Here is a 25,634-nt window from a genome sequence, read left to right as displayed (position 1 = left end):
TGGAGGCGATGACTGACAAAATTTGCTCCTGGCTCGCGGTCTATTAGCTGAAAGGGATATAGATAGAGGACATAAATGGGCATTTGGATAGGCATGTATTTGAAAAATAATAAAAACAAAAAAAACAATAAAATTAAATTCGTATATTTGAACTATCACCGTAATATTTTGGTGTTAAACTATTGTGTTACGCTTGTTCAAAACATTAACATTGTTTCATTTAAATATTTATACAACAAAATAGTGCATTGGATCACCATAAAACTATACATTTTATATAAAATCAATCAACAATAGTAGTAGTAAGAAATTTCAATACATAAATAAAAATAATGAATGTAAAAAGACTTAAAACGCCAATGACAACAGACTTCGAGAGAGACAGACAGATATTTTTAACACATTCAGGGCCAAGCGCCCCATTTCCAATACAAAATGAACACACCTAGCGGGTTCTTGGCAGTGAATGTATTTTAGTCGAAATAAATTTAACACAAGATTTTAAGTAGAATTACGGCATTTAAGGGGCTCCCTGGCGCCAATGACCTTCGATCTAAATTCCTTAGTTTTCTAATGTTTTTTGCAGCTTATCATTTTAACAGCAACGGCTTTAAGCAATATAGTATTCCATATTTATTTCAAAGTTCATTGGCTTCGAGATATTTGGCATCAACGTTGAACAATTTTAGGCCAAAAAACTGGTTTTCTAGCCATAGCTTTTGTGTTAATTAGTTTAAAATTAAAATCTCTGACCAATTTTTAGAGACGTCAAAGACGAACCCAAATATGTAGATTTCGTATATGTAAGATCCTTCACAGCAATCAAGTTACGAAAAAAGTGTTTTTAAAGACAATTTTTAAAAAAATCATTAAAATATAAGTATTCATTTCTTTCAAAATCCGGCAGACAAGAATGGAGATAAAAGATTGAAGAACCGATAGCCGTTTGTCTTGTAATTCTATCTGTAGTGCAAATGTAGGGAGTAACGGCCCGGCCACGACAACGCGCGGCGAACGAAGGTGGGAACGAAAGGTCCGATCGCTGTCTCGCTCCAACCTATGGCCGCCGCTCGCCGTTGCAGCCGCCGCGCGATGTCGTGGCCGGGCCGTAAGGGCTCAAAACTCGTCAAAAATCGATGAAAACCGCGGGGAGCCCCTTAAAGATCCCAGAGGTCTAGGGCGCAGGTTTTCAATAGACATTCCTTATTCTCTGAATTACTACTGGTCCGAGACTACTGAGAGACATTTTAGAGTAGGTATATCCAAGCTAAAAATTTGATATTAATTTGTCTCATGCTACTCCTATCATACCCTAACAAAGAACTGCAGACCTGGCTGGGGTCGTTTAATATATGTTTTTTTTTGCGTAAATAATGTTCTGGAGGCAAGCTGAAATTTTTACGGGTACCTATTCTTAAATGTCTACTAGCTCTCCCAATTGGTGGACTAAGGTCTTTGATTGAATCCGTTCGGTGATTATTTTAACATCTTGACAATTCAATTTGCCATAATTATTTTTCCACACAAAATATTTTAAGTACGTTAATTAAAAATAAGTACTTAGAGATAACTTGCTGAGAAATCTTAATTGAAGCTAAAATAATTAAAAATAAAACTTACGCATCTAAATTGCATTACAATGGTTATTTACGTGAATCTGGCAGGTAAGTACTTAATTTAAAAATCTTACGTCGACAGAAGGGCGTGATGTATGAACACAAATATCACAAAATAGTGTCGCACATTTTATATAAACGCCTGTAGCCTTAAATGTGGTATTTTCTATAAAAAGGGACCTTATTGTCGATGGCGCTTACGCCATTATTAATGATGCTCCGATATAACTACAATGCCGCGCGCAGCTGTGTGGCGTAAGCGCCATCAACAATAAGGTCCCTATTTATAGAAAATGCCCCAAATATGTGCGGAAGTATGTTTTTCCAATTGATTATTTGGAAAGAGACTTCCGCTTGTTGGTTACAGCACAACCACAGGTAAGAGGCGTAAATAAAACGGCTCCTATGTTGATAAATAAATAATGAGGGCTAACGCGTATGAATTCGCCGCTAGGGGCGCTAGTGTAGATGATGGTCTTTTCCATAGTTCGAAATGTCACTTGTCCCTTCAATGACTGACAGCTGTTCTTTAGTCTTTTGCATGGAGACTATATAAAGGAGCCAAATCTCTATGTATGAAAAGTGTCCATCAAAACAGTAATTAGGCGGCGCCACCATACACCGAATTACTACCAAAAACAACTTACGTAATTTGGTCGGGTTATTTGTTGCCTTATATTATGAGTTCCAGAGGCTAACTAGCGCCACCGGAGAGATTAGGAACTATTATTTAAAGCTGAAAGCGGTCACTTTTGCAACAATTTTGCCATAAGAGATTGGCATCCTTTCTATACCATCCATAGTCTTTTGGACCACCATCAACAGAGGCGCCAACTGGTGAGCAAAAAAAAAACGATAGCCCTCATTAACTAGTAATTTATAATTATCTATTATTCGAGGCATTGACAAACTGTGCCATGGTTACATAATTCCGAACGCAAACGTACTGTCCGCGAGCGAAATCCGTGCCCGGCTGAGGAATGTTAGGAATGTTGGGCGTGTCATAAATGATTTGCCCATAGTCACAGTCGTGAACCACCCCCTAAAACCTTGTTTTTATATCCCAGAGTACTAAATTGGTAAAGTAAGAACCCTAGGCACAAAGACTCGTACATTTACTCTTTGTTTCTATCTCTATCGCACGCGCGTAATTGTATTCCTGTCCCACTTGCACAGTGTCATTGTCATGAGCGAGACATCATTATTTATTGATTAAAAAAAATTATAATTACGTTACGCGCGTACGATAGAGATAGGAACGGGCGGGTACGAAATTCTTGGTATTTTACAAAAGTACGAATATAGGTAATAATAAGTAGGTATTAAGTAGTAAATTGGCCAATTGAACAATAGTTTCAGTATTTGAAATATAAAAACGCTGCTTAGCCAATAAATATTACATAAAAAGAACACTATTTCAACAAAAAGAACAGTAAAGTCATTTTACGAATAATTATATCTTCGAAATTTTACTACTTAAGTATATTAGGTACGTCTACAAATTCCACGACAAACTAATAACTCAAATAAATGGATTTCAATCAAAGTTTGTGTGTCAAATAAATAAATAGTTAGGTAGTACTAAAATATTTTATAACACTGACGATTAATATAGAACTTCAAATTTAATTTCAATTTTATCTACTGATACATACGGAAATACCTATATAGATTTTCACGATCCATTGACTCCATTCTGGGTGTCGGGTGAGGCCCGACCGGCGCGCCTTCGCGTTACGTGCTTGCTGGCCGGGTCGATGTGTATCTGCGGATGTATTTACGTGTATCTGTGGTTTCATCTAACCGTCATACGTACAAAACTGGCTATAGGTTTTCACATTTCTCATTGAGTCCGTTCTGCGCGTCGGGCGGGACCCGGCCGGCGCGCTCTCGGGTGCCGTCGGCGAGCCGCCAGGCGGGCCGGTAGCCCGAGTCCAGGGCTAGCGCCGGGTTCGGCCACGTGTTCAGTGTGCTGCCTATTGATGTGTATCTGTTGATTAAATTATAAACTGAAATAGATAACATACACCAAAGAAAAAATGACCAAGTCCAAGCTTATAATTTATATATAGTAGTGTGACTACTTAAACAACACAAATCATAATAGCTAGCTGTTGATTAAAGTTTAAAAAGTTATACAGCTGAAATAAGTTTTTTTTTTAAAGAAATTTAATAAAGGCCTACGTTTGATTTCCGGTTTGCGTAAATTTGACCATGTCTCACACTATCGTCACGTCAAATTGAATGGTTTCCTATAGGTTTCCAGCGCAGATAGGCTACCGCTACCGCGAAAACTGAAATTTGCAAATTGCGGGGATCTTTTTCTTTTTTTCTCCAATAAAGGCGTAATTAGAGTGACAGAGAAAGATGCCCGCAATTCGCGAACTTCGATTTTCGCGGTTATAGCCTAGCCTCCTTATTAATAAAACTTTATGAGCCTGAATTCATTAAATTATGTTTTATCCATTTCTTACAAATACATACAATATGACAGATAAAGACAAACGATTCATAGCCAGCGATTGATAATAAACACGGATGACGAACTAGCGCTGTAAAATGACCCCACAGATTTTGTGCCACGGTGGGTGGGGTGTAAATATTGTGCCACGGCGCTATTTAGTACGCAAATGGCTGCCCGTTGTCACAGTCGTAGTAGGAGAAAAAGAAGTTTAAGAAAAAAAGATTTAGATTAGAGATTTAGTTTTTTTTTCTTTAAGGAAAAGAAGAATTTCTGTTTAACCCTATGGTCGACTGATAGAGAATGCCTTAAGCCATTAAGTCCGACATTTGTACTTATATTTATTGTGCAATAAAGTTTAAATAAATAAATAGACCATTTCTGATACAAGCAAAGCGAACGAATTTCCAATTAGTTCGTTTTGGATATTATTATTCGTTACGGTAAAGGACATTTGCTTTGGTTCTTAATTAGAATTTTATTTTAAATTAGTTTAGCTACAGAGTACAGTTTATCGAGTTTCATAATTGGATTGGTTTATAAATTATAAAAAACAACTATATTTTATTACGCTGTATTCGACGCAAATATAAAAAAATATACCCTGCAAAATGAGTGGGCCGTTACTTAAAGACAAAGTTTACGCCGTTACAAAATAATTTACCATCTACGAGGGTGGGCTGATAAGTTTCCGAAATGAAGACGAAAAAACAAAGATATTATTAAACTGACTAATTTATTTTTCTACATATAACTACACCGAGGCTTTTCTGGAGCCATTATTCCGTTTTCATATATTTTTCTACAAAGGCCCTCTAAATAGCATTTTTTGCGTCATTTGGTGTTGGTGGATTTTTTTTGATGAAATTTGGACACATACGTAAGGTAAGTCGCGGAGGTACAAATCCTGTAAATGTGGCAAATGGAGTATTAATTCAAAGCAAAACTCTTCAATTTTGCCGTGTGAATCGGCAAGTCATCGTTTTTAAAGGCAGCGTTTGCAGCGGCAACAAATATGCACAAAGCCTTTTTTTTTTGAGAAATACTCTGGTAATATATTGAAAACATATTCGGCGAGCTGTTTACCATCTCTGATGTCTGCTTAGGTGCCCGAGCCATCGGAGTCTGGCGGCTTTCGTTTCTCCGATGATGTTCCGCTCGGACACCAGATCTTCAACCTGGTGCTTGCGGAGTCTCCAGGTGCCGGTGCGGTAGCAGGTGGTCTTGCGTAGCTTGAGTAAAAACTGTAAAAAGTCCTTGGAGCGAACATACCCCTGATCGTAGAGGCTGCAGTACGGGACCTGCCGCGCCAAGATGTAGCTCCATATCTGGTGGTACGACCAGTTCAGCAGCGGAGACACCCGCATTATTTGGGGCCAGTTGGCATCAGTTTTCTGCAATACAGAGGACAACATTTTACCATCGTCCACACGGTTAACTGATAATTCGTACGTAAACCTTATTTATATCGACATAAGGTCCAGCGATGTTCAGTTAAATATAGTAAATAAAACCGGACCAGTGCGAGTCGGACTTGCCCACCGAGGATTCCGTACTTTTTAGTATTTGTTGTTATAGCGGCAACAGAAATACAGTGGAGTCTTAGTAATAGGGTCCCGTTTTTACCCCTTGGGTACAGAACCCTAAATCATACATCAAACATTTATTCAGCAAATAGGCCACAGGGGCACTTTTACATGTCAATGTCAAATAGACGTTAACCTACAGTCGAAGGCAAAAATATCGATCCAGACAAATGGCTCAAAAATGTGAACACGACTTTATTGTCTAAGGTGTAAAAGCGTACACATATTTGACTGTAATTGACTGTACTTACAAGTTTTGTGTGCCGCGACATGGCGGAGGTGCTGGGATCAAAAATGTCTTACGTCGATATATTAAAGTTTACGTGGAAGCCTTATAATGCCCCGTATATACATGTTTTATTGGACAACGTAACTGGAGTAACGTTTTATGGGGTAACGTAAGCCAATTTATAGAATGCAGTTATGCGTTAGGTAAAGTGACGCAATCTCGTTCCGCCGCATTTGCGTCTTTTAGATAGGCCATGTTGGCCCAATATGGCATAACATCTGAGAAGCAAAGGAGTCGATAGGGGAGCGTTTCCTGGAGATTAAATATTACATACAATGTATGTCCCCCCTCCCCCCGCTAGGCCTTCGGCGGTACCTTCGCTCCACCAGTGTTCCATCGGCTAGCAACGCCCTTGCCGAGGAGGCATGTCAAAGACGTGAAAATTGTTAATGACTTTTACGCGAACGAAGTCGCTGGTAGCCTGGTACTAATCCATACTAATATTATAAATGCGAAAGTCTGTCTGTCTGTCCTCTTAACGCTTAAACCGCTGAACCGATTTAGTTGAAATTTGGCATAGAGATAGTTTGACGTCTTAAGCGTAGCGTAGAGAGGTCCCAGCGAATGTACATTATACTGTTTGTAAATAGATAATAAATATATTTTTCATTTTTTTTTTCATAGTTTGAGTCCCGGGGAAGGACATAGGATAGTTTTTATGTCGGAAATCATCCCTTAAGGAAGTGAAAAGGGGGATGGAATTGAGAGATTTAATGAATTGCCTAATTTGATGAAATCTCAAAATTGAATGATTGCTATTACTTTTATCCAGGCGCGAAACTTACTCTAGCTGCTGTTACTGATTCCAGGCAGACGAAGTCGCTACAAAAAGCTAGTAGTAAATATAGTAAAAGAATATTTGTGGTATTTTCTATAAAAAAGGGACCTTATTGTCGATGGCGCTTACGCCATTATAAACGATGCTCCGATATAAATACAATGCCGCGCGACGCTGTGCGGCGTAAGCGCCATCGACAATAAGGTCCCTTTTCATAGAAAATGCCCCATTTACCTGTATAAATTGCAAATCTTGACTATACGGGTCGGTCCGCCTCGTGCCCATTAGACACGCTTTTAGCCTACTGTCTTCGTCTAAAATTCTTTGCAAGGTGCTTTTCAACTCGCCTTCCGTTACTTCAAGTGTGATGCCATAGTGGAGCTGGACTTGCTTCACGAACGCTTCTAGCTCTCTAAATGGACTGGAAAGAAGTATACCGATAACAAAGAGGATATAATAGGATAGAGCGGTACTGTCATAGTAAATTTTGTAGCCACAGTAAATTCACTACCATCTATCGACACACGATTAAAACTAAAATCCGTCTTTGGCCTTAGACCTGCGATGGCTGCGGTTCGAATATATTCGTCGTTGGCGTCGAAAAGGTTAAAAACCATACTCTATGTCAAGATTATTCTACACGCGCTAACGTTTTTTTATCTAAACCGACTTAATCGAGTGTACCAAATTCAATTACACACGCACATTCTCTGCATTAATGCATTTACAAATGAGGGCTAACGCGTATGAATTCGCCGCTAGGGGCGCTAGTGTGGATGGTGGTCTTCGCCAAGTTCGAAATGTCACTTGTCACTTCAATGACTGACAGCTGTTCTTTAGTCTTTTGGACCACCATCAACAGAGGCGCCAACTGGTGAGCAAACAAACGATAGCCCTCATTACTAAAATTGTTATAAACCTCTTTACGCTGCGTGTTACTTACGCGAACACTCGCAAACGGGATGCGAAGCGGCGCGGCGGGCCCAAGGAGTTCGCGTTCGCAACGAGATCGCCCACGTAGGACACTTCTATAGGTATCAAAGGATTTATTTATCCCGCGCCGCATCGCTTCGCGTTCGCGTGTTGTTCGCCTACGTAGTACGCTGCGTTAGACCAGAGCATTTGTTCGAGCGCGCCCGAATATAGAGTGAACTGAATACTTAGGACAGCAAATTTTTTTGGCGACGGAACCTTTTTGGAAAGCGAAATATTTGGCGGATCCCCAAATAAATAAAAATCGTTTGTCACGATTTAACTGTGGACCAGAGACATATAGAAGAGCTGGTTATTGATTTGTGTTCGCATTTTCTCGCGGAGCCCTAGGGGTCCGCGGAGCACACTTTGAGAATGGCTGACTTTAGGACAACCGCTTTTCCATACAAACGTAGTAGTATTTTAATATCTAGATATTAACGTTATATAAAGTACTAGCGACAGTAGCGACCCGTCCCGGCTTCGCACGGGTGCCGTGCTGATGTAATATACATATAAACCTTCCTCTTGAATCACTCTATCTATTTAAAAAAACCGCATCAAAATCCGTTGCGTAGTTTTAAAGATCTAAGCATACATAGGGACAGGCATCCATCCAGACAGCAGGAAGCGACTTTGTTTTATATTATGTAGTTGATGTTTACACAATTTGATGTATAATATATTGACATTATTGACCATAGCTATGCCCCTTCGTTCGACTTTTTTGATTAGGTATTATTTATAAGAGTTAGGAGCGAAAAACGAATTCTATACAAATATTAAAATCCTTCTAACTCTTAAGGGACCCACTGACTATCAGTCCGCCGGACGATATCGGCCTGTCAGTTAGAACAAAACTTTCAGTTCCGAACAGCTGACAGGCCGATATCGTCCGGCGGACTGATAGTCAGTGGGCCCCTTTACAATACCAATACCTAATTAAAAATTCGAAAAATAAATAAATGAAAGGGCATAGCTGTGGTTTATAATGTTGATATACTGACATCGGATTGTGTGAAAATATATTCAATAAGGTTAAAGGAAAACGGGGTCTACGAAAAGGCGGCTTCTAGGCGGAGGTCAACTTTCGTCTTAAAGCGTGTAAGAATTAATGATAAAATTACCTGTTAGTCCTTATGTACAACACCTTAAGGTTCTTTATCACAGATTTGTCTTTGTATATGTCGGTCAGCACATTGATGGCTATGTCCAGGAGCACGGTGCAGTCCTTGCCGCCGTTGAAGGACAGGAACACTTCATCGGTTTTGTATTGCTTGAAGCATTTTCGTAGTACCTGAGGATAAACATAACGTCACAATAAAAACAATATGGCGGACTAACTAGTAACATATTACATACTTTTTAATACAGTTGCTCAAAAAGTGCTACTTTTCGTGGCTGTTTAGCGTGCGGAAAGTTGGATCGATCGGACCTTTAGTTCCCACCTATCGTTGTCGCCGCCGCTGTCGCGAATCGCGCAGTCGTGGCAGAGTCGTAAAGAGAATTACGGCGATAAATAGATAATAATAAATAGGAAGCAACAAATCCTTGATCTTCGACGATTGTATTTTGTCAGTGCCGGATTAAGTCAGCGCGGGGCCTGTAGCAAATTCTATTGAGGGGCCCGTGATATTTGCTACTTTTGCCACGTGGCTAATCCGCCTATTTTGTGCAAGTCACCATACGTACTAAATAAATATAGTTAGGTTATTGGTTTACTATACATATTAGGCTTAAATATCAGTTAAATATCTCGGGACCATGGGAACCCGGACCTTTGCGAGGCGTGCGGAGGGCCGAAGCCAACAGCGCAGATGCCCTTTAAGACATAATCTAAAAATTATTATTATTAATTTATTACCTACGTCAAAAATCTATTCTCGTCTGGCATCGCTACTATTGTGCGCCTGAATCGCTGCAATCCTCCGATACAAAGATGTTCAGAAACGACACAAGAAAGGATGCAACATCGAACCCTCTCAGTGGGACGGTTTGGCAGCACAGCGTCCTGAGTGGCGCAGGCTGGTGCAGGACAAAGTCCGCGATTTCGAGGAGCAACGCAAAGTTGACCTCGACGCTAAACGCGACGAGCTGAAAGCACGCCAGCCTGCTTCCATCCACTACCACTATGTGGCTGGTGTCCTCACGTGCTCTCAATGTGCTGCGGGGGTTCACCTCGAAGATCGGCTACGTCAGCCATATTCGTGCGCACGAGCGCCGAGCTAACAGTAACAGTTAGCACTTAGTTACACGTGGTCGAAATCGGCCGGAAGGATCATCAGTAGCGAGGGAGGTAGTACTGTAATACCAACCTGTTCAGACTCCTCCAAGGCATCTGCAAAGTCCGGGAGCTCCGCACACACGTCCTCACCCTTCTGCGGCATCTCGCTCACTACACTGAAAATACACCGTACTGCTGAATAAACCCATAATTATATACAACTATAAATTTCTGCCATTCGACTTTGAACCTTGAGCAGAAAACTGAAAGTCTAATTTTCATTGAAGAGTGTTATCTGTCAATGTCACTAAAATTATAGCTTACACTACATTAAATAGGAAACCAGTAGTGACCAATAGTATAAAAAATAAATGTGACATAAAATTTACCTAATTATCATTTCTTAAAAGTATAAAAGAATAAGGTAATCTACCTATATCTCCATATATTATGCTTTGTTGGTAATGTTTAAACAGCTGATAAGTATGTTAATTACAATTAATATTCAAATGAACTATGCAAATAAAAAGACTGAATGTTCTTTGAAATTGAGCGTATTTTAGAAAATTTAGATCTGGCTTAATTTTCTTAGTAACCTGATTATTTGCTCAAATAGATTTATGCGTTTATTACTTACATATAGTAATAATTACCACTTGAAAATTTTCATGTTATTGACTGAAATATGTGTTATATATGAAAGAAAGGTGCGAATTAGCAAAGCCTCCAGGTTAGGATGCTGGTTCAATTCCAGCCCTGGTCACTTTTTCTTTTATATATAGTAGGGTTAGTAAGCGCAGTGAGTATGCACTTCTCAGGTGATGCCGCTTGGCACGATTGTTCCTTAGGTCCTTAGGTCAAACAATGCTGATTTGGCCCGGTAGCCACGAGATCGTACCGTGAATACCCCCAAAAAAGGGGGGAGGGGGGGAAAGGGTCGGCTCCCCAGGTCCAACTTGTGAGGCAATTTTTTGTAACGTGAAAATGGCCACACTGTGTTTGTAAAGGCCAAAATTGTCACAAAAAATTACGTTATTTTCTTATTTTGTGCGACAACCAACTTTTTTGTACGAAAAGGTAAAAAAAGCTTATTTCAAAAATGAATTCCTCGTCCCTAAGTTATACGAAAATGATAAATAACTTGCTCTTGTTGGTAAGAGCAGACAGAAATTTAGCACAGATTGGTGGGGAGCTAACCCTTTCCCCCCCTTTTTTTGGGGGGGTTTGCACAGTATGACCTCGTGGCTACCAGGCCAAATCATCTTTTTTGATCTAAGGAGCAATTGTGCCAGTGGCATCGCCTGAGAGAAAAAGGCATACTCACTTACCCCAGTACATACATTGTTATGGAAATATATGATGATGAAATAAAACACTCATTACAATTAAAACTATTATTCAAATATGTACTCTTATATGTTAACAGAAAAATAATAAAAAAACACTTCTTAGAAAACACGATAAATTAAATACCATTAATACAAGTTTATTTAAATGCACTATTCATTTTCTAGACAAAGTTTTTTCTTTGGTGGTTCACAGACACTGTCTCTAACACTAAAAAGAAGTTTCTTACTAAGTCGGAAAGTGACTCTTATCATCTCCTTTTTTGGTGATACATTCCTTACATCATAAATATCTATTATGTCATCAGTTATGTCACAACCTATGTTCTCAATGACCATAGTCTTTGCTGCCAAAAGATCATCGCCTGGGGCAAAACAATACACATAAACAATTATTTCAAAGTCCAATTTTTCAGCAAGACTTTGATCTTCAATTAAACCATTGAAGTATTTCAAAAACTCAACAGCTATGGCTGGCAAATTCATTGTTATATGTAACTTTGATCCCTCTTCTAACTTCTCCTTACCTAAACAATAATCTGCTATGTATTCTTTGAAATTATTCAAAATAAAATCCTTCCCATCCAGATTATATGACTTAAAAAGACTCATGTTAAGTTTATTTAACTTGGCATTATGGTTTAACCATTTAAAGGAATCAGGATTCAAATCATTAGCAAACACTTTGCATTTCTTCTTCACTGCTGGTATGGCAAATGGGCCTACGCCACAGAATACATCAAACAACACATCTCCAGGCCTCAAAAAGCCTATGATCCTCTCATGTTCTTGTCCAAGACGAGAGTTCCAGTAAACTTTGGAAAAATTAAACATAAAGTTGCACTGGTTTTCTTTAACGGTCACAATAAAATCATCTTCCCCGGCAATTACTTCCATACTGAAGTTACGGTAGGTGTTGTCAATGATGCTGCTCTTATTCACCACAGTGCGGCAACTCTTAATCTTATCAACAAGCACTTGTCCTATAAGCAAACGGTACTCCAATAGATGATCCTTCAAATTTAGATGAATGATGTGCCCGACTTGGGTGAAACCGCTGACTATATCGTCATTTTCTGGCAACACAGCCTTGAAAATTGTCCCATACGACCAGTTCTCATAAGACAACTGAATATCTTTCAACTCAAAGTTATTTTCAGTGACTCCAACTTCTAATAGTCCCTGGCGATGACTTTCAGCGATGTCAGTATACATACTGATTTTGTCAGGATTAAAGAAGATGCATTTAAGCTTATTTTCACTGTCATTCTGAACAGGTTTAAAGTTTTCTAATTTGAGGAAGTAGTCCTTGCAATTTGGTGTGATTTTTGCCAACTTTTCTGCTGGAACTTTCAAAACGGGCGTTTGAATCTTGCGAATGAATCTGTCACGTTCTAATATTTTCATACCACGTACGCCAAGCGGCGTCAATATTGTTGGCGCGGTGGACATTGTTCGATAAAATACTACTAAAAAATTGTGAGCAAAAGTCATGCCATTCGAAATCAAAACGAAGACAACTTCATACTAACCTATATGTTCGAGGTCAGAGTGCATTTGTTCCAAACTTCAGGCAATAGCAGGTTTTTACGTTTTATGTAGCAGTGCAATCGCTGGTAAATAAATCCACCGTTGAATTTGTAGACTAAAGAGAAAGTTTCAATTTCTATGATGCCAAAATAAAAATATGTCTTGTCAATTTGACTTTGACTTACGAGATTACGTTGATCTTACGTTTCGTTTTACGTGCACGGTATAAAATAAACTTGGTATTTGGCATTAAAGTCGTAACACACCGTCGCACCGCACTAAGGTCATTGTGCGCCGCATCCATAAGTAAGAGCGAAAAAGCGATATCTCTTTCTCGCTCTTACTTATAGGCGCGTCGCACAATGACCTTGGTGCGGTGCGATGGTGTGTTACGACTTTAGCATTAAATGCCACGATTCCCATAAAAGCTACGGTTCACTGACTTAAGTAGGTAAGCATGCCCAGTAATATATGATCATGCGCCATGTGCGGAATTTCATTGGAACTAATTTTTTACACTGGCAATAATTTTAATGATAGGTTGTCACTGTTGTCAGTGTCATTGTGGCTTGTGGCGGTTTACTTGAATAATACTTAAGTGTTGAATATTAAATAATAAGTAACAAAAAATGTTCCAAACTATACATAATCAAGAGCAAAACATTGTAAATAATGTGAATAGTAAACTGCTGGAAAAGAACCGTTCGGGAAATTAAACTATTTCGCTACAAAACATTTCCAAAGAGCTGACAGGTAAACAAATCAAACTGTCATTATAGTCTGGTTATTACGACTTGGTTATTGTAGTGTTATGTTATACAAGCGATGAAATACAATAACAAAAATGAGTGAGTTTGAAAAATATTTACTATGGGCTTTGGAGACGATCAATCTTGTTCATGACTATGTACCAGAACTTATGTAAGGTAATTTTGACCTATGTGTGATGCGCTGATGCGTAAGAAAATGCATGATTTTTATACGGTAAAAAAGAAGAACCAACAATAAAAAAAATATGTGGTTGTCTGTAAAGTCGGTTTACGGACGAAAATTTTGCGTGATAATAACGTCATAAGAAAATATTGATGAAAAATTCTATACTTTTAGTTACCATGGAGGTCTGTCCACAACGTTTCCATGGAGATCTGTACATAAGGTGACACTTTTTCGTGCATGCCACCGGTGTTCATCGATTTATAAGCCGTTATCACGTCAAAAAATGTGAACACCGAATATTTAGATCTTGATTTTGATTATGGTGAATAAAAGTATGCAAGTCAAAAAACGAGGTGCCAATCCACATTGATCAGACTATACTGAACTGTTGCCATATAAATGAGAATAATAAGCACAATCGGATTAGGACTAACCTCGAAACTTCTTTCAAAGTTATGAAATTTGGTATGTATGTTAATTAAAGGTCTCTTTTTCATGTCCACACTATTTGACATTTGGGGACCTCGAGGAATCGCAGCCATCTTGGAAAATCTACGTTCTCTGTGAAAACATGGCGTAAGGCAGCATTAAAGCTTATTAAATTCAACACAAAAAAGTCCTAGATATCTTTGCGGAAAAAATACATCTTGTTATAGAAAATAATTGCTGAATCCAGATTTAGCGCTTATACCCTTTCAGGGGATATTCTCTTATAATAGGAAACTTAAAAAATCTAGGACTTTTTTGTGTAGAATTTAATAAGCTACCTACCTAGACCTAGGCTCCGAAACATGTCGCGCGAGTAACTAAAAATACGTGAGTGAAACCGCTAAATTAGTTAAACGTGATAATTTGCCGTTTTTTGCATAATGTTACGGAACCCTTCGTGCGCGAGTCCGACTCGCACCTGGCCGGTTTTTATTGATAGTAAAGTAAGTGTAAAAATACTTACCTCTTTAAAATTCGACCGACTGATCGGAGCAGCACCATAAGTTTCACTGTGAGGCCAGGCCACGCTTGTAGCGTAAATAATGTAATGCCAGCAATTTCACCGTTGCGCTTCGACGAATACAGACAGGTACTTTCAAATTAGCTAAATTGACTGTTGCAATTGCTTACCTACAGCGTCCTACAGTACTAAAACATACGTATGAATCGCTATTTAGATATATTTATCGAGCATTTGCTGAGTAAGGGTAGATTCGATACCTGTCACTCAACCTACTGTTATGATAATACTATTACTTATTCTGTACTACTGTAATTGCAGTGGCTTTAAGCTTTGTAAATTGTGAACATAGAGTCCATGACTGTGTGACGTAGGTTAGGTACTGTATTTCACTGTGACAAGGTACAAAATGGGTCGGAAATTAAATTCTTTGACTGTATGTACATCTGTGGGGTATAATTTAGCCAAACGCTCGAGTGTAGCGAACTCAAGCGAACTTTGTCAAAGTCCCGTAAAGCACCGTACCATTATTTTCAATTCGCCGCCGAGAACTTTGAACTCTACCCCTGAGTGCAATACAAATATTAAGGATAGTACTAGTAGATTTACAGGATTACAACTTCAACTAAGGCTGACATGTTCACCTAGAGCAAAGAGGATATAATAGGATAGAGCGGTACTGTCATAGTAAATTTTGTAGCCACAGTAAATTCACTGCCATCTATCAAGACACGATTAAAACTAAAAATATCAAAAAATGTATTTATATATGGAATATGGATAAATGTGTTTTTTTATTTGCAATATTTGCATTGATTATTTTTATATTATTTTGACCCATGTTTATTTTAACTGATATGCGTTAAAATTGTTAAATAACAAACGAAACCGTCAACGCCCTCTATATGAGAATAGGCCAGCTAGTGGCGCCATCTGATCGAGAATCAAATTTTCGTGATTTTCGAGGCACTTTTTTTCCTTCGACTGTATCCATATATTACGGAGTTATATCTATCTTTGCCTAGAGTGTCCAAAGCCTCAATAAAAACCAGATTAAAAAAAACAACTACCGAGCGACCACGACTAAGGGAAATTGTTTCGTTTATATGTTTTTAATTTAAGTGTTTATATTATATTTTACATAGGTACTTGTATTTTGTCAAGATACTTATCTTCATGATTTGTAAGAAATTAATAAGTCAATGCTAACATTTAAAATGTGCAAGTATCTGTCTGTTATTACCTTTTTAGGACTACAGTACTGAACTGGCTTTCATGAAGTTGGACACGTATCACACGTCGAAACTTTTAGGACGGACCTATGTACTCGTAGGCAACTTTTTTTAGGGTTCCGTACCCAAAGGTTAAAAACGAGATCCTATTACTAAGACTCCGCTGTCTATCCGTCTGTCTGTCTGGCTGTCTGTCTGTCACCAGGCTGTATCTCATGAACCGTGATAGCTAGACAGTTGAACTTTTCACAGATGATGTATTTTCTGTTGCCGCTATAACAACAAATACAAAAACAGATATTTAAGTGGGGCTCCCATACAACAAACGTGATTTTTTTGCCGTTTTTTGCGTAATGGTGCGGAACCCTACGTGCGCGAGTCCGACTCGCACTTGGCCGGTTTTTATGATATAGGAGGCAAACGATAGTAAGCGACTACCGTCGCCCATGGACACCCGCAACACCACTCTTCACTTGGTTTTTTTTTTCTTGGACTTTTGTAAATTCACAAAATGTGGAGGGTAGGGGATATGGCATAAAGTAAATACGTGAATATCCCTCCACACTCATGCGCGAATCGCGGCGCGAAGCCGCGAACGTGACTGTGGAGTCTAGTTCGCTAATCAGCGAAATCGACTTCACATTCGCGTTCGCGGCTTCGCGCCGCGTAGTCTGGAGCGGGTTTGAGAGTTTTCAATTATTTTCCCTTATTAAGTGCGTGAACTTATTTTTAGCTTTAAGAAGTCAATATACTTACTGCAAATATTACATACACTGTAGCGCGCCGCGAGCGCCGTGAAAGCTATCGCGCGCAGTGATATATCTTAGCTGTGGAGATAGCAAATGTTGCTGACCTTTTGTGCATTTACAGCTAATTTAAGTGACTAATCAAGTAAATAACAAAGAGTACCTAAGGGATTCAACACAGCCACCCGAGCTTATAATTCACCGATAGCAACGCCAATAAAACCGGCCAAGCAAGAGCAGTGTTGGCCGAACGTTAATTGCAATTAACCATTAACCAGTACAAATTGAACCGTAAACCGTAACGGACAGTTACAGTTTACGGTTCAATTTGTACTGGTTAATGGTTAATTGCATTAACGTTTCTGCCAACACTGAGCAAGAGCATGTCGGGCCTGCTCAGTGTAGGGTTCCGTAGTTATCCTTCTGTCACAATGAGCTGCAGTAAACGGGGGCTATTAGTAAGTATCATGTTCATGTACCATCAGCCATAAAAGTGCATGGCGAATTTATCAATGAATTCATTTTCATTCACAATTTCTCAGCTCACTGTACATATCAAGAAAAAGGGAGGAGTCTTCGCAGCGCTTTGTATGTCTTTTTATTACTAACAACTCATTGCTTAGATTAGCTTTTTTAAATTAATTCATTGTAATTTACTAACGCTTAGTTTCATAAGTACATTGTGTTACTAACATACCTAAATAAAAAAATTGAATTGAATTGAAAGTTTACGTTCACGATTTTTATTTAGGTATAGCAGCCTGGGAGCAGCAAAGAAAGCACGATTGATGTTATGCCAGAGGGTCTGTTTGATTGACTCGACAAAGTGACAAGTGTAAAGTCTCTGTCCAAGCTAACTCTGCACCGGCTTAAACAGAACGAAGCGAGGGAGTTCTAGAAATGTCATATTTTCATAGAAATTTGACATTAATGATGACATACCACACTTTTTCATTGCACATGCCATGCAGAGTTAGCTTGGTCCGACTCTAGAGTCTAGCGTGAAGTAGAGCCACGTCACGCTTTAACGCAGCGTATTACGTAGGCGAACAACACGCGTACACGAATCGAAGCAATGCGGCGCGGGGTGAATCCATTCTTTGCTACTTATAGAAGTGTCCTACGTTGCCTCTACGGGAGATCTCGTTGCGAACGCGAACGCCGCGGGCCCGCCGCGCCGCGCCGCTTCGTTTCGTGTTCGCGAGTTGTTCGCTTACGTAAGACGTAAGTAGCCCTACCAAATAACCATTATTAAGTCTGAACTACCACGTCAGTCACACATCGAAGCCTTTCAACTAATCTTGATTGCGCTTTATTTAATACAATTAGTCACACAAAAATAAACTAACTATATCATACGAAAACGCAACATCATAACGGCGCATAATTTTCACATGTTGACATTAACAATCGGCTGAACATTGAATTGTTTTAAAAATATATTTTCACGTGCGTGTAAATAATGGACTTTCAGCAGTTTCAGCTCTGAATAGGGTTTCCATTATGTGTAAATGAAAAATCCTGAAATAACTCCGGAAAATGAATTATTTTTTTGTTTCACTGAGTTTTATACCTTTTAAATTGACTTTAAAAACCGGCCAAGTGCGGGTTGGACTCGCGCACGAAGGGTCCCGTACCATTACGCAAAAAACGCCAAAAAAAAACATGTTTGCTGTATGGGAGCCCCACTTAAATATTTATTTTATTCTGTTTTTAGTATTTGTTTTTATAGCGGCAACAGAAATACATCATCCGACTGGTCGACTCGCACTAGTCCGGTTTTTATAAATGTTTTCCGATTTTATAAGGATTTATAAGACAGTTATAAGGATTTGAAAAAATATTTTTAGTTTAAAAGAATATATTTAGGTACCTACTTAACGTTTCTAACCATTCGCATAATTTCCCACTATATATTTCATTTGTTTACAATCATGGAAGACAGAAAATATATAGGTGCGACGACGAGCGAAGCGAGGAGTGTGTTAGGTGAACTGTGAGCAAAACAGTGCCAGAACCAGAAATGTCCGGAAAAATCCTGACGTATGGCAACATTAGCTCCGAATGAATTACACGAAATTGCCAAATTGGCGCCCGAATTGCGCTGTGCAAATAGAAGGGGAACAAATATTTGTTTTTATCCATAAATTAGCGGGACAAATTGTTTTCTGGCGCTGATAAACTAGATTATACTGGGAACTGGACAGTTTTCGTTTAGGAACATTTATTTTATTAGCTTAATGTCAGCTAATAAAGCAACAAGATAGAGGTGTAACAAAAATAGTGGGGATCCGTTTAAAAGCATATTCCGTATCATGTTCTGATTTGAATAAAGCAGAAGAAAAATGTTTTGGCGCCAAAAAAAAATTTATTATGAAAAAATGATGTATGATGATGATGATGATGATGATGTATGGTCATCCAAGTCGGCCAACCCTCCATACAAAGGGCAAAAATTATTTGCTTCAAAAAAAATTCTTCCACTTTTTCCCTAATCAGATCAGACAGATCAGAAAAATTGTGGATATCCGTTTAAGGGCATATTCCGTATCGTGTTCTCATTAGGATAAAGTAGAAGAAAAAATTTTTGACGACAATTTTTTTTTTCTATTGGATTGTAGATCAACCAAGTCGGCCAGCCCCCCATACAAAAGCCAAAAATTATTCGCGTCAAAAAATTATTCTTCTACTTTTTCCTAGTCAGATTAAACGGATCCCCACTATTTTTGTTACACCTTGTATAGTAACGACACTATGGTGTCCGTCTCTTACAAGTTGCATGATCATGCAAAATACCTGATACCCTGTAAAGTTTCTACCTCTTTGCTTTTATAATTTTTTTCTATATACATGGAAACATCGAGTGTAATAGGCCCCTTGCTATCAAATTAGCTTGTACGTCGTCATATTCCGCTAATGCTTGGTGTATGACGCAAATTGGACAGGTGTCGGGTCGGCGCGGATCCTTATACTCGTCACAGCACTAGGGTAACGAGTTTCGGTACAGGGTTAGGGCTGCCTCTTATTTAGGTGAAGATTTAATAGGTCCCAAAAAAGTTTATTTTGTTATTCTTTTATTAATGTTGTATTAATCTCTTCGGGACTCTAGGCAGTATAATTAAGTAGGTAAGTAAAATTAAAATTGTATTACATTTCGTTTCTAGAAATGGTATTTACAATTAGATCGCAAATAGACGGAATTTACCTATTGTTGATACTTTAACTCCCGCCTCGGATGGTCCCTATGACGATCGACGATGATGATTGATGATCTACGAGAGAGGTATATAGACTATAAATAGAGTAGGTATTGAAAATTGCATATTATGACCATTATGCATCAGTAGTTACCATCACATAATATACCACATACATAATTATATATATTAAGTCTGAAATTTCTACCGGTTTTTGTCACTTTTAGTGTTCCGTGCAAAACTTTGCGCACGGAGTACTTTTTGGTATCACTTCGGTCTTGAAAATAGCATGGACCTGTCCACCCCTTCCCAGAAAAAAACCTTAAAATGGCTTAGTCGTTTATTGAATAGCCCCAATGATTGGCTTTCCCTTTGAATGCTTACCCGCTCATTAATTGACTTAGCTCTAGGAAGAAGTTTCCCTTTCAGAGATACCGCTTAATGAAAGGGTATCCCCTTCCCAATTAAAAAAAATCATGACATTTCTGCTGTCAACGCGCTAGACACCCTGTCCTTCGCTTTAAACATAAATAAGCAATATTTGATTCTATTTTTACGAAGAGAAAGTTGAAAATGGAATAAGCGTTATAATTTATAATCAATACCCCTTCAAGAGGTTAGCGCTTAAAGAACGGGTATCGAACCGAAAAAGCCAAATGAAAGCAAAGCCTTACGAAATCTGCCAAAACCCTCGAAGGTGATACCGGGCGGGTCCCTGGAAAATAGGTTAAATTAGTATTTTATTTTATTTTATTTTTATCGATATAATTGGCACTGTTGTCAGCCCTAGCGCTAGCGCAGTGACGCGACAAACCCCAGCTCAAGTCGACAGGATCGTCGCGATGGCCTAATAAAGGCTGCAGCGAGATTTCAATTTGGTACACGATAGCCCCCGACACCGGGCAGCCTAGTAATGGGATACCTGAGTAGTAGATTACACAACGGAGAGATTTGGCGCTATCCATAGACATAGTATATACAAGTAGTTATAGACGCGCCACCGAGCGGAGGTAAGAGAAAGAATATTCATATAAAATTTGGACAGCATAGGATTTTTTCTCTTTCACTCTTATTCGGTATTTCACCATCGCCTCCAAAAGGTTAAAAGGCTGCAAAAGGTTAAAGCGCAAATAATAGTCGAGTGGGTTAAAGCACACCTACTTGAAGTTGACGCCCAATTGTTCATTGATTCTGGTTAGGAAAAAAATGGAAAAAAACGGTCAAAAGTTATGTTATGTTTATACATAGTTACAAATATACTTATTGTGATCGGTCACCAGATCGCGCGCCGCAAGTGGACCTGGATCGATCACACTCTTAGAAGGGATCCCGACCGCATACCTAGGCAAGCCCGCAAGAACCCCGCAAGGCAAGAGAGGAGCAGGCCGTCCCAAACAATTCTGGCGACGCTCAGTGGCATCCGAGTTGGACGCCCTCTGCCCCACCTATAGTTACTAGGGGACAGAGGGGCTACCGCGAAAACCGAAATTCGCAAATTGCGGGGATCTTTCTCTTTTACTCTAATGAAAGTGTAATTAGAGTGACAGGAAAAAATGCCCGCAATTTGGGAACTTCGATTTTCGCGGTCAGGGTACTAGGGGACATAGGACTTTAAGTCATTGCGAATTAAATAAATAAATATTATAGGACATTCTTGCACACATTGACTAAGTCCCACGGTAAGCCCAAGGAGGCTTGTGTTATGGGTACTCAGACAACGATAAAAATTAAATTAAAGTGTTGAAACCGTATCTCTTAAATTCTCACATCTGTGGCCTGGACTACCTGTCGACCGCGATACACCTGAGAGATGGTTTTGGATTGCGGTGTCGCTGTCGAACTTCAGAAGCGACTTCGATAAGAGACTTTAGTGGCCCACTGACTATGTCCGCCGGACGATATCTGCCTGTCAGTTGTTCGGAACTGTCAAATTTTTGTTCTAACTTTACATCAAGCTAGTGACGTCGACATCGACGACACTTAACTATAGGCAATAATTTAGTGATACAGTTTAAAATGCACCTTCTTAGATTATAATAAAGTTGACAATTACTTTAACAGTTTTGAATTTCACTATACTTATATTGACCGGGATATGGATTGCATCTTGTTCACGGGTAACATGCCAGTTACCCGTGAACAAGATGCATACTGCGTCGAAATATCGGGAGCTCGAAAACAATACAAAAGGTAATCACGGTCTATATCCCGGTCACGGTCTATAGACTTATATAAGTCTAGTGACAATTACTGGTTATTTTTGACAATTTCTTTCTCTTTAATAGTATTTTATTTAGATTCCTTAAGTATTAATACTTTTTGAGATATTTTCTTTTTTCCGCCTTTTTTGTCTATAATTTTTGATATTATTTGTGTTTTAATAAACACTTCGAATACATTTTTATATACATCATTTCGAATCCAATGAGGTATTACGCGTATTTTTAGGAGTAGTATCTCTCTTTTTCACCATTTTGAATTTGTTGAATAGACTATTAAGTAGGACATATATGTGTAAACTTCAAAGACTTAAAAACTACTAAAGTTAAATGTGTCTTTTACGATGTTACAAGAGGCCTACTACAGTCTATTGACCTTTACGCGAAAAGGGAAGCCCCCAGACGCCGCTGGGCCCTTTTTATACGGAATGTCACATTTATGTAAATAAGGGCTGAAGTAAGCGGACCCGACGACGTATTATTCCCCGAGGCGGTTTTTGTAAACACATTCGCATATAGATTACCTCCCCTAGATTCCGTTCTCTTAGCGCTGGTGGCCTAGTGGCAAGAGCGTGCGACGTTCAATCCGGTTGTGGGTTAAAATTCTAGTTCCATGCAGACAAAGCTGCTATGTACTACTTGGTACTACGCAGCGAGTCGATCCTTTAAGCAGTATCCTACGTGATTTTGCTCAACTACAATTTATATTTAGGTATTTTAGGTACGCGTATCCTAGACACGCAATAAGCCGTGATTGTCGCCCGTGAACGTCAACGCAAGCGATACCATTCTGGGATCCCACCACCATTCTGGAGCTTTATAAAGGACAAATAAAGACTAAGTTTCAAAAAGGAGTCTCTATTTAAAAAAATCCTTACCAAGTTAATTCCGCATGACATTTGCTAACACAAAATTCAAATCAAATTTCTATAAAAATATAACCTGTATAACTCTGCCACACTTAGTTCTGTCAAAGGTGCAAAGTGAGCTTACACGGACTCGGAGTTAAATTTTTTAACTTTTCACTTATTAGGTACAGCGAGCTACAAAAATGCATACCCACTTCACTAATGAATTCCATTAATGGAGTGGGTATGCACTTTTGCAGCTGTGTGTACATACTCCCTCTAACTGGCCTTATCTGTGTTGCAAGTAAACACATTCGAACGTAAATGCTCGGGAGTTGTCGTTTTGAAGGGAAGACGGTGTTGCAAAGTGTTGTTTTTTTTGTTTTAATGCTCTGAACCGTGTTGGGAGCTGCCATAATTTAAATTGTTGAATCTGTAATATATAGGTATAATTATGTAAAAGGGTAGAACCAATTCTCAGCGACAGATTAATGTATACCTACATATCATGGCTCTCTTTCAATAAATGGTTGTACCGTGAAAGGCACCATTTCAGTCGCGGACGATTGGCGCCCTCACTGCGTTCGAGCGCCAAACTACCTCGGCAGAAATGGGTGCCTTTATCTTTATCGTAGTCGGATAAAAAGTGCAGCAATAATACAGCTTCCACAACTTTAATAATAACAACCCGAGCGGAAAGTTTATCGTCAGAATTAATATGCCGAAAGTTTTTGACAGCCGTTGAGGCAACTCCAAGTTTGGGCCAAAGACAATGCATTATAATGTTATACGTGATACGATGCCGTTGTCTGGTACTACATGTTCTCGAAATGGTGTTTAAATACATTTTTTTAAGTAGTATATTGTTATTTAGTGTTAATAAGTAAAGACTCGGATGGGCTAGGCACATGGAAAGTACATACAGTACACTAATAGAGCTTTCATAGTTATCTCACTTGACCCCAGTAACAGAAAAGGCCAAAAGAAAGAAAGCGCTGGAGAGACTAGGACTAACTTGACTGATTCATTATTTTGAGCTTCTCAATCAAATCCTGTCATGTCATAGAAAAGTTAGCGCCGGAAGCTCCGGCCCGGTCACGGCCCGGTCTAACGTAAGTCATCCTTAATGTATAGGTATGCACCTTTTTTCCAAGCAAAACCCCAAAAAATCCTAAAGGTCCTACGATCCTAAGAATCAAAACATTCCGGCAGCAGTACATTAAAGCTGATGTTTAACTCAGGCTGTATCTGCAGTGACCGTTTTACCACAGCTAGAGACGAGTAAATCGTAAAAACTGCTATCCGTGACACAAAACAAAGCTCAGCGTCATACAAACTTTCGACTTTTGTTGAGTTGTTTGCAGGTGTGCAAGTAAAAGAAAGTTTTAAAAAAACCGGCCAAGTGCGAGTCGGACTCGCGCACCGAGGGTTCCGTACTTTTTAGTATTTGTTGTTATAGCGGCAACAGAAATACATCATCTGTGGAAATTTCAACTGTCTAGCTATCACGGTTCATGAGATACAGCCTGGTGACAGACAGACAGACGCACAGACGGACAGCGGAGTCTTAGTAATAGGGTCCCGTTTTTACCCTTTAGGCACGGAACCCTAAAAATCGTGAGTGTCGTGGAACACTCGGTTGGAACGAAGTTGTCATTTTTTTTTTATACCACGTCGGTGGCAATCAAGCATACGGTCCGCCTGATGGTAAGCAGTTACCGTAGCCTATGGACGCCTGCAACACCTGAGATATTACACGCGCGTTGCTGACCCTTTAAAAACCTGTACACTCCTTTTTTGAAGAACCCCATACTTTTTTTTTTTTTTTATACCACGTCGGTGGCAATCAAGCATACGGCCCGCCTGATGGTAAGCAGTTACCGTAGCCTATGAACGCCTGCAACACCAGAGATATTACACGCGCGTTGCCGACCCTTTAAAAACCTGTACACTCCTTTTTTGAAGAACCCCATACTGTAGCCCCTCGGGAAAACCTCGGCAGGGAGCTCATTCCACAGCCGAAGCGTACGCGGGAGGAAATTCCTCTTAAACCGCACAGTACGCGACCATTGACATCATACTGCTTTGCACATCATATATGAGGAAATCATTTTCATGTTCATGTTCGTGTTCGTATCCGTGTCCGTGTTCATGTTCATGGAAGACTCGGTAGGAACGAAGTTAAGGAAGGAAGTTGACACATACTGTTTTTCACATTACATATGAGGAAATTATTTTTATTATTTCATGTTCGTGTTCGTGTTCGTATTCGTGTCCGTGTTCATGTTCATGGAATACTCGGTTGGAACGAAAGTCGTGACTGGTTTTCGTGACGGAAAAATCTTACACTTTTTTTCGCCTATCCCCCATCCGCCAAGTCCGTATCGTCTGAAAAGGAACTTCGTTCCAAAAAGTCTCTACTTTTAAAAGATTCTTTAAAGAAATCTCGAGGAATTTTTAAATAGCATTTTTTGTGAAAACGTCGACCCATCAAAATTCGTTTCACAGGTATAGCGATAAGTGTTATGGTGCTTCCATGATTGTGGTTGTAGGCTCCTCCTGGGATTCTCGACTCTCCACTTAGCGGAGACGGATCAGAACAGAGAAATGAGAGTGCACTGACCTAGTAATCTCATTAAAAATATAATTTAATCTTACTTATTCTTTATTATTTATTTGTCTCTGCTACAATCACAGTGGCCTAC

At 39.2% G+C, this 25,634-nt stretch overlaps 2 protein-coding genes across 2 annotated transcripts; both read right to left on the bottom strand.

Moving 5' to 3' along the window:
- Positions 1-123: 123 nt before the first annotated feature.
- On the bottom strand, positions 124-12,958 carry LOC134743269 (FAD synthase-like). The gene is made up of 6 exons (XM_063676678.1): positions 12,805-12,958; positions 10,018-10,102; positions 8,830-8,999; positions 6,965-7,151; positions 5,350-5,471; positions 124-3,606 (listed from the first exon to the last, which is right to left on the bottom strand). Exons 2-6 carry the CDS (start codon positions 10,087-10,089, stop codon positions 3,441-3,443), a joined length of 717 nt encoding a protein of 238 aa, XP_063532748.1. The 5' UTR covers positions 10,090-10,102; positions 12,805-12,958; the 3' UTR covers positions 124-3,440.
- LOC134743268 (tRNA (guanine(37)-N1)-methyltransferase) lies at positions 11,385-12,805 on the bottom strand. The gene has a single exon (XM_063676677.1). The coding sequence runs from the start codon at positions 12,764-12,766 to the stop codon at positions 11,426-11,428; it is 1,341 nt and encodes a 446-aa protein (XP_063532747.1). The 5' UTR covers positions 12,767-12,805; the 3' UTR covers positions 11,385-11,425.
- Positions 12,959-25,634: the final 12,676 nt, after the last annotated feature.

Source organism: Cydia strobilella, chromosome 7, assembly GCF_947568885.1.
Source record: "Cydia strobilella chromosome 7, ilCydStro3.1, whole genome shotgun sequence".
In the NCBI taxonomy this organism is placed as follows: Eukaryota; Metazoa; Arthropoda; class Insecta; order Lepidoptera; family Tortricidae; genus Cydia; species Cydia strobilella.
Note: the sequence above shows the minus strand (reverse complement) of the source record. Positions and strands in the feature narration are given on the sequence as shown.

Excerpts from the sequence above, each read along its gene's own strand:
- LOC134743269 (XM_063676678.1), bottom strand. The coding sequence starts at position 10,089 with ATGCCGCAGAAGGGTGAGGACGTGTGTGCGGAGCTCCCGGACTTTGCA. Across the intron at positions 7,152-8,829 it reads TTGTACATAAGGACTAACAG|TCCATTTAGAGAGCTAGAAG; the intron begins GTAATTTTATCA and ends ACTTCTTTCCAG. Across the intron at positions 5,472-6,964 it reads AAGATTTGCAATTTATACAG|AAAACTGATGCCAACTGGCC; the intron begins GTAAATGGGGCA and ends TCTGTATTGCAG.
- LOC134743268 (XM_063676677.1), bottom strand. The coding sequence starts at position 12,766 with ATGACTTTTGCTCACAATTTTTTAGTAGTATTTTATCGAACAATGTCC.